This window comes from Gymnoscopelus microlampas (genome assembly GCF_963454915.1).
Source record: "Gymnoscopelus microlampas genome assembly, chromosome: 6".
Classification (NCBI taxonomy): domain Eukaryota; kingdom Metazoa; phylum Chordata; class Actinopteri; order Myctophiformes; family Myctophidae; genus Gymnoscopelus; species Gymnoscopelus microlampas.
Window position 1 is genome coordinate 38,704,446 of NC_139943.1, and position 12,775 is coordinate 38,717,220.

The following is a 12,775-nucleotide window of genomic DNA, read 5'->3' on the forward strand; positions in this document are numbered from 1 at the left end:
AGATGATCGTGACTTTTAATGTGGTTATCTTTTTACAGTGGAGACTGAGGGACGGAGAGAGGGAGAAAGTGTCCCCTATACCAGCTCTGTTGTCCATGCCTCGCCTCCTCTCTCTCTCTCTCTCTCTCTCTCTCTCTCTCTCTCTCTCTCTCTCTCTCCCCCCCCTTCCTTTTCCTCCTTTTCCCTCTTTCTCGCTCACTGTTACTCCCCTGTCCCTCCGTTCCCTGGCGAAGGACTCTACTCCCCCAGTAAATTGAATCAGAGTGCATGAATTAAAGCAATAACACAATTTGTTTACAAGGCGTCATTTATTCTCTGTCAGGCGGCGCTCTGTCAACAGTCTGCAGCTTGCTAACCCCTGACCCCGGCACGGGTCACGTGACGCATTTATTACATTGTTCCGCGAGTGTCTTTGAGCCTATTATCAGGTGGCGAGGGGCTAAAGACGCATGATGATGAGAATCCCATTATTCAAATGTGTAAACATCATAACGGAATGCAAAAACACGCCACGCGACCTTATCACGACAGAGGATAAATCATGTAAATAGTTACTGAGCAACCACAATTGGCCCGTAATGAATGTATGTATATTTTTATCCTGCATGTTTCAGTGCTTATAATTCCCATCAGAACACATTCTGTGTTGCTGTTTTTTTTTCAGTCACTCGGTGACATTGCTACCTCAGTGTGAAGAAATTAATTAATCTGAGAGAAAGAAAGACAGAAAGAAGAGAAGAAAGAACATAATGTTTCTCTCTTTCTGTTTCCAGGGCCTAAGCCGTCGTGACAGTAGGGGAAATGCAAAGCAGTTTAGACTATTGCCAAACAAAAGAGCCTATTGCCAAACAAAAGAGCTTTTAATCAAAGTGCATTGCGAGGCCCCGCGGAGTCTAAAACACTCCCTCATCAAAATCCCTATTATACACTTATTCACATCAAAGGCCTGCATGTGTCTTAATTACCAGACCATTTTCCTATTCAATTATATTATGCTTAAGTCTTTTTGTATATACAGTATAAAGCTATTACAATAACATGGCTTCCTAACCAAATCAAAGCAACTTTTAATTTGTCATCTCCTGTAGAGCTATGTGTGTTCGCTGTGGTGCAAGTGTGTGTGTGTGTGTGCAAGTGTGAGTGTGAGTGTAAATAAGACCATTTCTATGAATATATGTTGGGTACATCGCCAGCCCCTCCAGATACCGAGATGATACAAGGCACACAAACGTTCCAGGAGAAATTAAACGGTGTTAAAACCAGCAAGTTTAGATAAAGCAATCACATTACTGCCGCACACCCGAAACAAACACATTATTTCGTACTTGAGAGAGAGTCAAGCTTTATTGCTGACTCTCCCCAAACTGAAAGTTGTGTATGAAGAGCGTGCAGGGTGGGGGTGGTGGTAGCTGTGGAGTCTAGGAGTTCCTCCTGCGACTTTATTGTTATCTAACCAAGACATAATCAGCATCTAAAGTCTCTCTGTGTGCCGTGACGCCCGAAACACCAAAAGCCCCCCGCACGGAATTGCAAAATAAGCTGGGTGTAAATATGTAATTGCCAGTGCTTATTCTGAGATCTGAAATATTAGGGAGCAATATGGATCGCATTAAAATCCTGGTTGTTAGGGGTATCGGTTACACTGAAGACATGCAGGAAAATGTGCACCGTCTGCGAATCTGGTGGGGCGAGAGAGAGAGAGAGAGCGAGGGAGAGAGAAGGAGATGAGGGAGAAGATAGGAGCAGGAGTGGGTGAGGAAATGGAGAGGAAGAGGCGCGAGAGGCAGAGGACGAGAGAGCGTGATGAAAATCTCTTGATGTCTTTTTGAGAACATAGACACATTATTTAAATCTCCATCACTTTTTAATGTAAATCTGATCAAATCAGCCAGCGTACTCTTACTCTGTAAAGACCAGGGAGGATGATGAGAGGGAGAGTTTAGAGGTGACATTGTTAGGGTTTGAAAGCCTGAAATTGGGGGTTCGCTGAATGGTATAGTGTCATAAGTTCACACTGAACCCCTGAAATACAACACACACACACACACACACACACACACACACACACACACACACACACACACACGTGCGCGGAACTTAAACACGTGGAAGTCAGGCCGGCCTTTTTGCAGGGTTTGCTGGAGAACTGTCTGTGTCTGCGGACATTGTGTGTGTGTGTGTGTGTTTGTATGTATGTGCATGGCCATGTGCTTGTGTGTGTGTTTGTGTGGAATCTGATATCTGCCTCAGGCCCCATGGCCCTGCTCTGTCTGCATCCGAAAAGCAAACGCTGCAATTATGATGACCGCCCTGTCCTTTTCATTTCCCATCGCTTTCTCTCGTTCTCTCTCTGTCTGTCTATCTGTCTGTCTCTCTCTCTGTCTGTCTCTCCGTCTCTCTCTGTATGTCTGTCTGCCTGTCTGTCTGTCTGTCTGTCTGTCTGTCTGCCTGCCTCCCTCTCTCCTGAAAAGGTAAATACATTCCCCTCTTCCCTTTTTTTGCAGATTTGTTCTGCTTTGTTTCAATTATGTTTCGTAACGCACGTCGGGTTGCTTTGTGTCATGAAATGGGCTCCATATAGTAAATAATACTTTGATTTGATGTGATTTTTAGTTAGATTAAGCATAGAACTGATCACACCTCCCATTGCCGTAAAAAAAAAACTGTGCTCATCACCCCTTTCCAGCGTGGCCTATATTCTTGTGTTCAAGTGAGTGAAAAAGCTCTGATGTGCTGATACAATATGCTCTCTCCTTACACCGCTCTTGTCCTGGGAAAGTGTGATTTAATTTGTATTTTACTGGGATTGTTCTGACAATTATAGTTGTAGTTTTTTTCCTGCCAGCGGCAGACAGTGTATCTCAGTCACATCAGTCTTTTACACACTTAGTTTTCCTACCACCGTTTAGTATTTGATTTAGTTATCATCTTTCCGCTCAATTATTATTATTTTAAATTTTCTAGAACATTGTGGCTTCATAATTATTTTTTCTCTGATTCTAACCCTTCTCCCCCTCTTTGTTAGCATCTCTACTTTTCTTTTTTTTTCTCTTTTCTTTTCTTTTTTTTCTCTTCTCTATTCTTTTCTTTTCTTTCATCCTCCCCTCCTCTGCTCTCCATGTGTGTTCTCAGCATGCGTCTTGTTTCTCTCCCTCGGCCCTACACAGATCCCTGCCAGGTCTGAATGAGTGATTAACCGTTTTAAGGTTGCTTATTAATTCATGTGTTCCATTCATTATAGTCATTAATGAAGTGCTCATACTCATACGCCCATCGATGTGTTAATTTATCTCTTAACGGTGAACAAATGGTACAGTTGTACACTGTTAGAGTTACAAATGGATAATTTATATTATATTATAATTATATTATATATTATTATATTGTTTTGAGTGCACATTTGCACATGCATGTGCACTTGCACCTTTTGTCCTTGTGTCCGTCTACGACTGAGTGCGCGTGCACTTGCACATAATGGGCACAGGCAGCTTTCTGTATGTGTGTGTGTGTGCGTGTGTTTCTGTGCTTGTGACGTCCACGTTGAGAGTACCAGCACGTATGTGCCTCATTCTCCATGTTTCTCATCTGGAAAATCATCCCCTGTCCTTCCTTCACCTTTCCCATATCAGGCCCGCGCCGGCTTGATTTGTAACTTGATTTCAGGAAAGGGAAAAACCTGTAGATTATCCAGCTTTCATTAGGGGGGGAAAAACCCAGTCCGTGTCAGAGAAAGAAGAAATCAATTTAATACAGACTTAACTGGAGGAAATTGCATATTCTGCCTGTATGTGCTGAACAGGCACTTTCTCTTTCCCTCACCAGAGACCTGCCTCCCTATTAATTGCAGACTGTGCGCATGTGAGTGAATGTGTATGCGCGTGTGCCCATGTTTGTTTGTTTGTTTGTGTGTGTGTGTGTGTGTGTGTGTGTATGGCACGCACTGGGTGTGTGCATTCATTTTGGTATGTGCTGATTGTATGATGTGTCCGGGTGTATGTGCTGTCTTTTTAACTGCGTGTGGAGGTCAACCCTTAAGGTCTCTGTTGGGATACTGATTCTTTGTTTGTCGAGAGGACTCGGGTCCAGAACCTCGGGTCCCCCCCTCCCCCCCGTCTAATTCTTAGTTTGTGTGTGTGTGCACCTTATAGAGACTCTGTGTATCTCTTTGTGAACGTGCGCACAGCCGGCGCGTGTATACGTCTGTATTTTTTTGGTATTTATTTATTTTTTGTAGGTGCACGCACGTCGGTGGGCAGCTACAGCTTCTTGTGCGCAGTGCGCAGCGTGTGTGCAGAAGCGCGTGTGACTTAGCCAGGTGGAGAGGAGATCGGTTGGTATTTATGAACGAACGTCATAATTGTGACAGGATGATATACGACCGGCGTATTCCCGTCGTTCCCCCCTCCCCTCGTTTCTCTTATTCTTTTTTTTTTGCCAAAAAAAAAAAAGTATATCTATGATAAAATACAGTCTTAAAAAGCTGATGACCAATTTAGTGTGGTGTGGCGAGGACAAGGTCACACACAGTAAAAACCCAGAGTGCTCAATGAACTCTTGAGAGTGTGAAAGCGGACCCGTACGGGTCCGTTTTCACACTCTCAAGAGTTCAACGAGCACTCCAGGTTTTTTAATGTGTAGAGATGCGTTCTCTCGCTCTCTCCCCCCTCCGAGGCCCGTTCTAATCTACGGAGCAGGAAGAGAGAGGCTCAAAGTCATTTCTCTAATTGCTTTTCATAAGGTGCCCTCTTCACATGCCGTGTCTTCCCTGCTCATTCACTTTCACCGTTGTCGCGACGCCATATACGTCCGCACCTGGGCTGGGCGAAAGCGTGGGCCGCGTTAACATCGCCATGAGGCTACTCTTACTTTTGTCATGTGCTGTACTTTGCTTGCAGTCATAAGCAGCCGCCAAAACTGATGCTGCATTGTATTTATTTAATTATTTTGTTTTCTCTTTTCTTTTTTTTACATTTTGTGCTTCAGCGGGCCACCTTATTATCTGTTTGTTCTTGCTCTTTCACTCGTCGTCTTCCTCATCATCTTCATCATCATCATCCTGAAATCTTTTTCAGGATGCTGAATGCCCCGCAGGTTAAGTGTTTGTACACAGTAAAACCATCAGTGTTTCTTTAAACACTGATGGTATAATATAATACACTGAGAGTATAATAAAAGAACCAAATGGATCCGTAAGGACCCGTTTTGATTTCTTAAGTGTTCTTCCATGTCCAGAAGGTGGTTGCTGAGGTGGAGGTGGGGCGGCCCTCGGTAAGAGCAGAGGGGAAGAGGAGGGAGCGAGCGGGCCGAGGGGAGAGGGGCCGATGAGATTGAGAGGGACTAGCGTATTAAGACAGTGTATTATTTGGCAGTTCCACTCGCTTGCGTCCATTAGGAGCGGCTGCCGTGCTATTAAAGGGGTCAGCAGAGTGTGTGCACCTGTTTGTGTGTGTGTGTGTGTGTGTACGTGCGAGGGCACGTGTGTCCGTTCAGGAGACACTAGAGTGGTCTGGTGTCTTATTGAACAGGATGGGGGGCCTCCCCAGCTCTAATACCTCTTCATTTGATTGGATTGGATGGCCCCAGTTCTAATTGTATTACAGTTCCTTCACCCCCCCCTCTCTATTTTTCTCCACAGTCTTGACCCCCCACCCCTTCTACACACACACTTATGTTGGTGGATACCAAGAGAGAAGATGCCCACTGTGGTCAACTTTGTCAAAACACAAAAATGGACACACTCACGCTTGCATGACCGCACACACACGCTCACACACACGCACACGCGACACATACATACACTCACGTGCACAAGTTATTCTATTTTCTCCATCCCTCCTCTTTATCAGTTCCTCCTCCCTCCTCCTTTCCTTTTTTTTCTCCCTGGTGAAAGTCGTAAAGGTCATTGTCATGTTGCAGACAGCTGTTCTCCTGAGTTTGACGGCCGGGGGGGGGGGGGGGGAGGGGGGGCTAGGGAGGGGTTCAGGCATCCGACGCCTGCTCCTGCCTCCAACGATACCGTCGCGCTGACCTTGGTGTTTTGTGTCATCGTTTCATTCCTGCTTTCCAGCAGGCGCACGAGCCAGACAGACGGACCGACGTGGCTGCTCTCGGGTCATGTTTTCCCACATGGCGAGTGGAGTTTATACTGTGTTTGGCAAACTCTCTGAGAACAAATGAATGAATATACACTAATAGGTAGATAGGAAGGTAGGTGCAAGAGCTGAACTGTACAAGTTAGGTAGGCAGGGAGATATGAAAAAAGGTAGGATGGAACGTATAGGTAGATAGGAATGATAGGTGTGTGGGTTGCCAGGTAGCTAGGTAGGAGGGAAGGAAGGTATGTGTATTGTATGTTGGGAGGAACTGTATGTGGGTAGGAAGACAGATATGAAGGACAGAATTATGTAGGTAGGAAGATATACTGTATGTAGGTAGGAATACTGTATAGGTAATGTATGTAGGAAATAGAATACTGTAAAGGTACTGTATGTAGGTAGGAAATAGAATACTGTATATGTACTATATGTAGGAAGATAGCTAGTGTCTGCAGGTAGGAAGATAGTTTGGTATGTAGTGTATCAGTGGGGGTGAGAGGGGGGTGAGCTGAGCTGGATGGTGTTGCACACTCAGCGATTACTCCTGGAGTTAACCGGAGAGACTTCGCTGCCTCTCACTTTTCCCTTCGCCCTTGAAGAGACCAGGAGTTGTCAGGACTCCTCATAAAAACCCTGAACGATTGCGTCCGCGCCTTTCTCTCTCTTTCTTTTTCTTTCTTTCTTTCTTTCTTCCTTTCTTTCTGTCCTTCATTCTCCCTCACCCTCCCTCTTCTTTTCACCCCTTTTTTTTCTGTCTCTCCCCTCTCCTTCCAAAACCTGGCCATCTGTCTAATTGTTCACCTCCATCGCTTTAATGCTTTTTACATGCTTCCCCCCCCCCCCTCTTTCCAGGCAATAAACTTTATTTTCTTCGCAAGACTTCAATCTGCAGGGTAGAGGAGGAGGAGGAGGAGGAGGAGGAGGAGGAGGGGGTGTAAGGGGTGGGGGTTAGGATAGGCTCTGCAGGCAGGCTGCTCACCTCTCTCTGCTGGATTTGCTCCAGTGCCCCACCCCCTCCACCCCACCACCCCATCCCCTCTCCGGTCTTCCATTACTCTCCATCCCTCCTTCTCTCCTTCCCCTGGTCTCCAGAGAGAGAGAGAGAGAGAGAGAGAGGTGAGGAGGGGGGGGGGGGGGTTGTGTTGGGGTGGTGGTGGTGTATGTCCTCGAGGTGCAGCTCCTTGGGCTGACACCTGCTCTTATCTTCTCTGCAGGCCCTATGCAGATGGAGAGACGCCCAGAGCGCGCACACACACACACACACACACACACACACACACACACACACACACACACACACACACACACACACACACACACACACACACACACACACACACACACACACACACACACACACACACACTTACACACACATACTTTCATACTGACCTCGTCATTTGGACGGTATCGGACGTTCTGCGCGAACATGCTTCAGCAGAACTGTATATTTAATTTTCCTTACAATATACAGTTCAGCTCTGCATTTTACAAGAAAAATCAATCGCGCTTTATACACAATTTTTCCCATTTTCATTGTAAAGTTTGCTCATGAAATCGCTCATCCCGCTCTCGTACGTACAGTGGTGTAAGTTGGCCAGCTATACTCTTATTCACCACATCACCCTCATTAAAGTGAATGTGTGCATCCGTGTATTTGCGTATGTATGCTGCATGTGTGTGTGTACTCCTCAGACAAGTCATTAAATTAGCCAATCATCTCCTCTCACCTGTGATTACTGCTGTGTGTAGATCATATAAAGCAGGTCCCTTATAATCATATCTACAATAGCCATAATCAGCCCTTTAACGCCATGTAATAGCATCCATATAATGGTATAGAGTAGCATCAAGAGAACAATTCAGGCATAGATAATGGTATGGTAGTGTGGTTTTACCCTTGAGTCACAACATTGGGTTTGTTGTGTGTGTGTGTGTGTGTGCGTGCATGCATGCATGTGTACGCATATGTGCGCGAGTGCGTAAATACACCCAGGAGCAGTTAAGGTGTCTGTAAAACGGCTGAAAAGAGACACATTTCCAATGCGAAGGCGCCATTAACCCTTTCTTGTTGTCTTTGTGCTCGCCACTCCGTGAACGTCCTTGCTGAAGATATCATGTACAGTTAGCCGCCTGCTGAAGACGGACGGACGGACGGACGGTCGCACTGAGGGAAGACGCTCCCATATGACCGCTCCCGGGATAGAGATCAGATCTGGGGGAAAAGGGGGGAGAAAAAGCTGACAGAGCGAGAGAGAGAGATGGTAGAGGAGAGGCCGGGTGTGGAGCAGAACGTTGAATGCTCTTCTGGGGCGTAATGTGAGCTGACAGTGTTCCTCGCGGGATCAGTGGGGAGACGGAGCGTCAGAAGTCGCCGGTATTCCCACTGCCAAAATGGCCCGGAATCCCAAGAGCGGTATCTCATTCTCTCTCTCTCTCTCTGTTTCTCTTTCTTTCTCTCTCTCTCCCTGGTATGAACAATGAGTCTGATGGGCCATTTGTCTGAAGAACACTGTTTTGTGCGCCACATACTTTAGCACCAGCGCGCACGCCCACATCTCCCTACTTCTCCTGTTTTGTGTGCTCATATACTGTATGTCAGGCGGGGTTGGAACATAGCTTGTTCTGTCGAATAGGGACAGACAGATTCTGAGCAGAGGTCATGTCATGTTGTAGGAAAGCAGGGCTCCTCTCGGGCATAGGGCATGTATGTGTGTCTCTGAAGGTCTGCAGCTTGCAGTGCATGTCTACTGCAACGGGGATCAAACGCATGATGAATATTTAGCGCCATCTTCCTCTTGTGTGTAAATGCAGTTATGCATTCAGTTCTTAAGTCATTTATCTTTTTCCGCTCTCCATTCCTATCCTTTCCCTGTCGCCCAACATATGGCGAGAGAGTAGCGCGCGCACACACACACACACACACACACACGCACACGCACACGCACATGCACACGTGCATACACACAAAAAAAAGAGACAGTTAGAAGCTGTGATGCTTCCTGAGAAGTCTTTACTGAGAACTAGGACAATGTGTCAGTATTCTCTGCTGAAGAATGCTGTTTCCATTTCAGTGACAAGCTCAGACCCTGGGTTCGAATCTGGATCATGACCTTGAACTTTTCACTTTTTTTTACATTTCACTGCCCCATTTCTCTGTCTCTTTCTCTCTCAACCATTGATCCTGTCTCTCCTATATGCTTTCGTTAAGCAATAATATCCTAAAAATAACCAAATTATTTATTTATTATTGATATTGGTGGTACGCTGTTGAGGAACCGAAACCAAATGATTTTTATACTTGTGTACTCATATGAGCTTTAACAAATAAAACATCTTTATTCTTTCATCTAAGACTGGTGATTGTGATTATGATAATATGCAGCATTATGAGGGTTAGACGCTGTGATGACAACATGATATTTACTGATGATGTTTACTTTCTCGACAGCACAAGGCGAGAGTGGAGGCCATGATGTGCGACCTGGCGTCTCTCCGCAGCGTAAGGGAGTTTGCAGACTCCTTCAAGGCCAAGAAACTGTGAGTATGCCTCTCCTCTCATCCACTCCCAACCCCTGTTATTGACTTTTGCATTGTCCTTTTAACTCTTCTGTCTGGTAAGATGAAGAGAGCACCAGGTGGTTTGTTGTCTGAGAGGATGTCTGCAGCTCTGACAGAGAGAGGAAGTCAGAAGTCTGTGAACGCTTTGGGATTTTGACTCTATGTACGTGCATGAAAACTACAACTACTGGTGAAAACATTCTTGTTGGTCATATTTTGAGTATTCAACCAAATACCGTCATTAGTAATGGGGATGCAGTTATGACTGGACTGCTGTTCAGTGTAATGACTCTGGTTAGTCTCTGGTTCCTGCAACCTTTTTGTTACAACTGTTGTCTAGGTTAATGCAAGGAACTTGAAAATCTTTAATCAACTGTAAAAGTACCTTAATAATTAACTCTCTCGGTGCCAAAAACAAGTTATCCCGAGTTTTTTTCTGAATGCCCTCAGTGCCAAGAACGAGTTATCCCGACAAAAAAGAAAAATATTTAATTTTTATTTATTTTCAGAATTTTCAGAACCTAAGATATCGTGATCCGAAGATTTGCTGCTCCATTCACTTCTTGTTTAACTTACCGGTATTATTATTATTTATTAAATTATTATTTTGTTTTACTTTAAAAACAAATGCTGGCACAGTATGAACATATTTTTTTATTTCATTGGCACTGAGAGAGTTAATTTAAACTAAACACAATGGAAATATCCATCCAAATTAGATACAAATGAAAACATTAAAAAACAAGCACACACTGCTGTGTTCTGAAAGGGTAGACCGGGGGTTCGTCAAGACCTCCTGACCCTGGAGTTTATTATACAAGTATTATTAAAACAAATATGACAGCAAGCCTCCAATTTGCCAGTTAATCGAGGCATGTCATCTTGGACTAACCTAGGGCTGGGCAATTAACCGTAAATATATTGTAACTGCCATTTAGAACCGATAACCGACTTAATCTTAATTAATCGAGAAGCAAGGTTTTTTGGGGATATATTTTTTTCAACAAATCAACACGAAAAAAATCCAATAGATTTTTTATATTCGGCTAAATGGATTAGTCTGATTAACCACTTGATCCTGTATTGTGTTATACTTTGTTGTACAATGGTGACGTACACAAATTGTGAAATCTACAAGCTCACACGCGTTTTGAGCTTGTAATTTGCTATTTTCACTATGGTTTTTAAAGTAATTGTTAATTAGTCGTAATCGCAAAATTTTGAAATAATCGTGATAATCAGATGAAGTCAAATGGCCCAGCCTCCTGGTGATGCCGTTAGTCTGAGACATCATGTGCCTTCCAAAGTCCACTTTCTCTTTCTCTTTCATGATTGAGGAGAAGAATGGGTGGAAGGAAGGAATAAGGAGAGGAAGAAAGAAAAAATGTAAAGATGAAAGAAAGAAAAATGAAGAACAAAGGATTGAAATTAGTTGTTTCTTCAGACAAAGTTTGTTAAACGGCAGATTGCTTTATGCTGTTATTCTCGCCATTAGTTCTCACGTACACCATGCTTAAGGGACATCCACACTGTCACTGATGGACACCATATGGAGCAGGGCCCAGCAGCAAACGTGTGTGTGTGTGTGTGTGTGTGTGTGTGTGTGTGTGTGTGTGTGTGTGTGTGTGTGTGTGTGTGTGTGTGTGTGTGTGTGTGTGTGTGTGTGTGTGTGTGTGTGTGTGTGTGTGTGTGTGCGTGCGCACACTCATAATGACATTGGTTGAGCAGACCGACAGACCCCGTAGCGCACGTTTTGCGGCGGTCAGCTTTTGTGGCGTGTGTCTTGTGTCTCCTAGCCAGTCATGCAGTTGCTGTTTTTTTGGGGTCATCTCTTCTGTCATCCTTACTGCTCATTTTCTCACAGGTCTAGGCAGGACTGTGTGTGTGTGTGTGTGTGTGTGTGTGTGTGTGTGTGTGTGTGTGTGTGTGTGTGTGTGTGTGTGTGTGTGTGTGTGTGTGTGTGTGTGTGTGTGTGTGTGTGTCTGTGTCTGTGTGTGTGTGTGTGTTGATGCAAGGGGAAGCCCTAGGGGAAAGGTAGGGCAGTCATTGCCCATGGCAGCCTCGGGGCAGGGTATGGTCATCCAGGCCACGTGTCTTGGACCACAGCCAAACTTCACGGTGGCTTCCCTGACTTTATACCCCTATAGCTTCCTTCTGTCCTCCTCCCCCATCTCTCTCTCTCTCTCTCTCTCTCTCTCTCTCTCTCTCTCTCTCTCTCTCTCTCTCTCGCTAATCTCATCACTCTCCACACGCACTCGCCGTCCCTCATACGCCACTTACAGGAGGCTCTGCCAGCACATTACCCAGCCCCTGCCGTTTAACCCCACTTTTCTCACAATATCCTTCACCTGTTTTGGATTTCTTAATCTTCCTTTTTAGCTGTTGGGCAGAAACCATGTATCTCCACATTTCCATCCTTTATATCTTTTCGTAAATGAATTCCCTACTTTGTGTGACACAAGAGTGTCACATAATAGTCGTTCAAATAGCTGATCTACAGGCTCACAACTTGCATTGTGATGCATTGAGAGCTTGTAGATCTGTACTTTTTGCTATTTTGAAAGTGGTTGTCTGTCTGCGTTTTATAAATATTTAACCAAGGAAAAGTATCAACAAGAGCGTTAGTCTTCCTTGTGACTAAATGATAACTACATTGGATCCATTGGAACAGGTTATTTTTTTCATATCCTGAAAAGGAACCGTTTTGGACATACGTTTTCCACCGACAGTGACACTTTGCAACCTATAGGCTACTTGTACCTCTGTTTCTCTTTCTTTTCAGACATTTTCTCTGTCTCTGTCTCGCTTTCTCTCTCTCTCTCTCTCTCTCTCTCTCTCTCTCTCTCTCTCTCTCTCTCTCTCTCTCTCTCTCTCTCTCTCTCTCTCTCTCTCTCTGACTGTGTCTGTCTCTCTTTCTCTCTCTACCTCTGTATTTTGGCAAGGTTGTATTTCTTCATTAGCTGTGCTGTTGGGGTAGGGGGGGGCTGTGGGGGTGGGTTGGGGAGTCCCAGGGGACGTCAGAGTACATTAATTCTCATCAGAAGGCGAGCAGAGCAGAGTGGAGGCTGGGAGCTCTGAGCTGTGAATGGCGCTGGGCAGCTGTCTGACTCTACCACCAC

The 12,775-nt window shown here is 44.9% G+C and overlaps 1 protein-coding gene across 1 annotated transcript in view; it reads left to right on the top strand.

The window, feature by feature from the left end:
- The window catches only part of wwox (WW domain containing oxidoreductase), a 194,838-nt gene that overhangs the window by 44,882 nt on the left and 137,181 nt on the right, over positions 1-12,775 (top strand). The window contains exon 6 of the mRNA XM_084059169.1: positions 9,547-9,635. Coding sequence (XP_083915295.1) covers positions 9,547-9,635 — 89 coding nt within the window. The remainder of the gene's footprint in view (positions 1-9,546; positions 9,636-12,775) is intronic.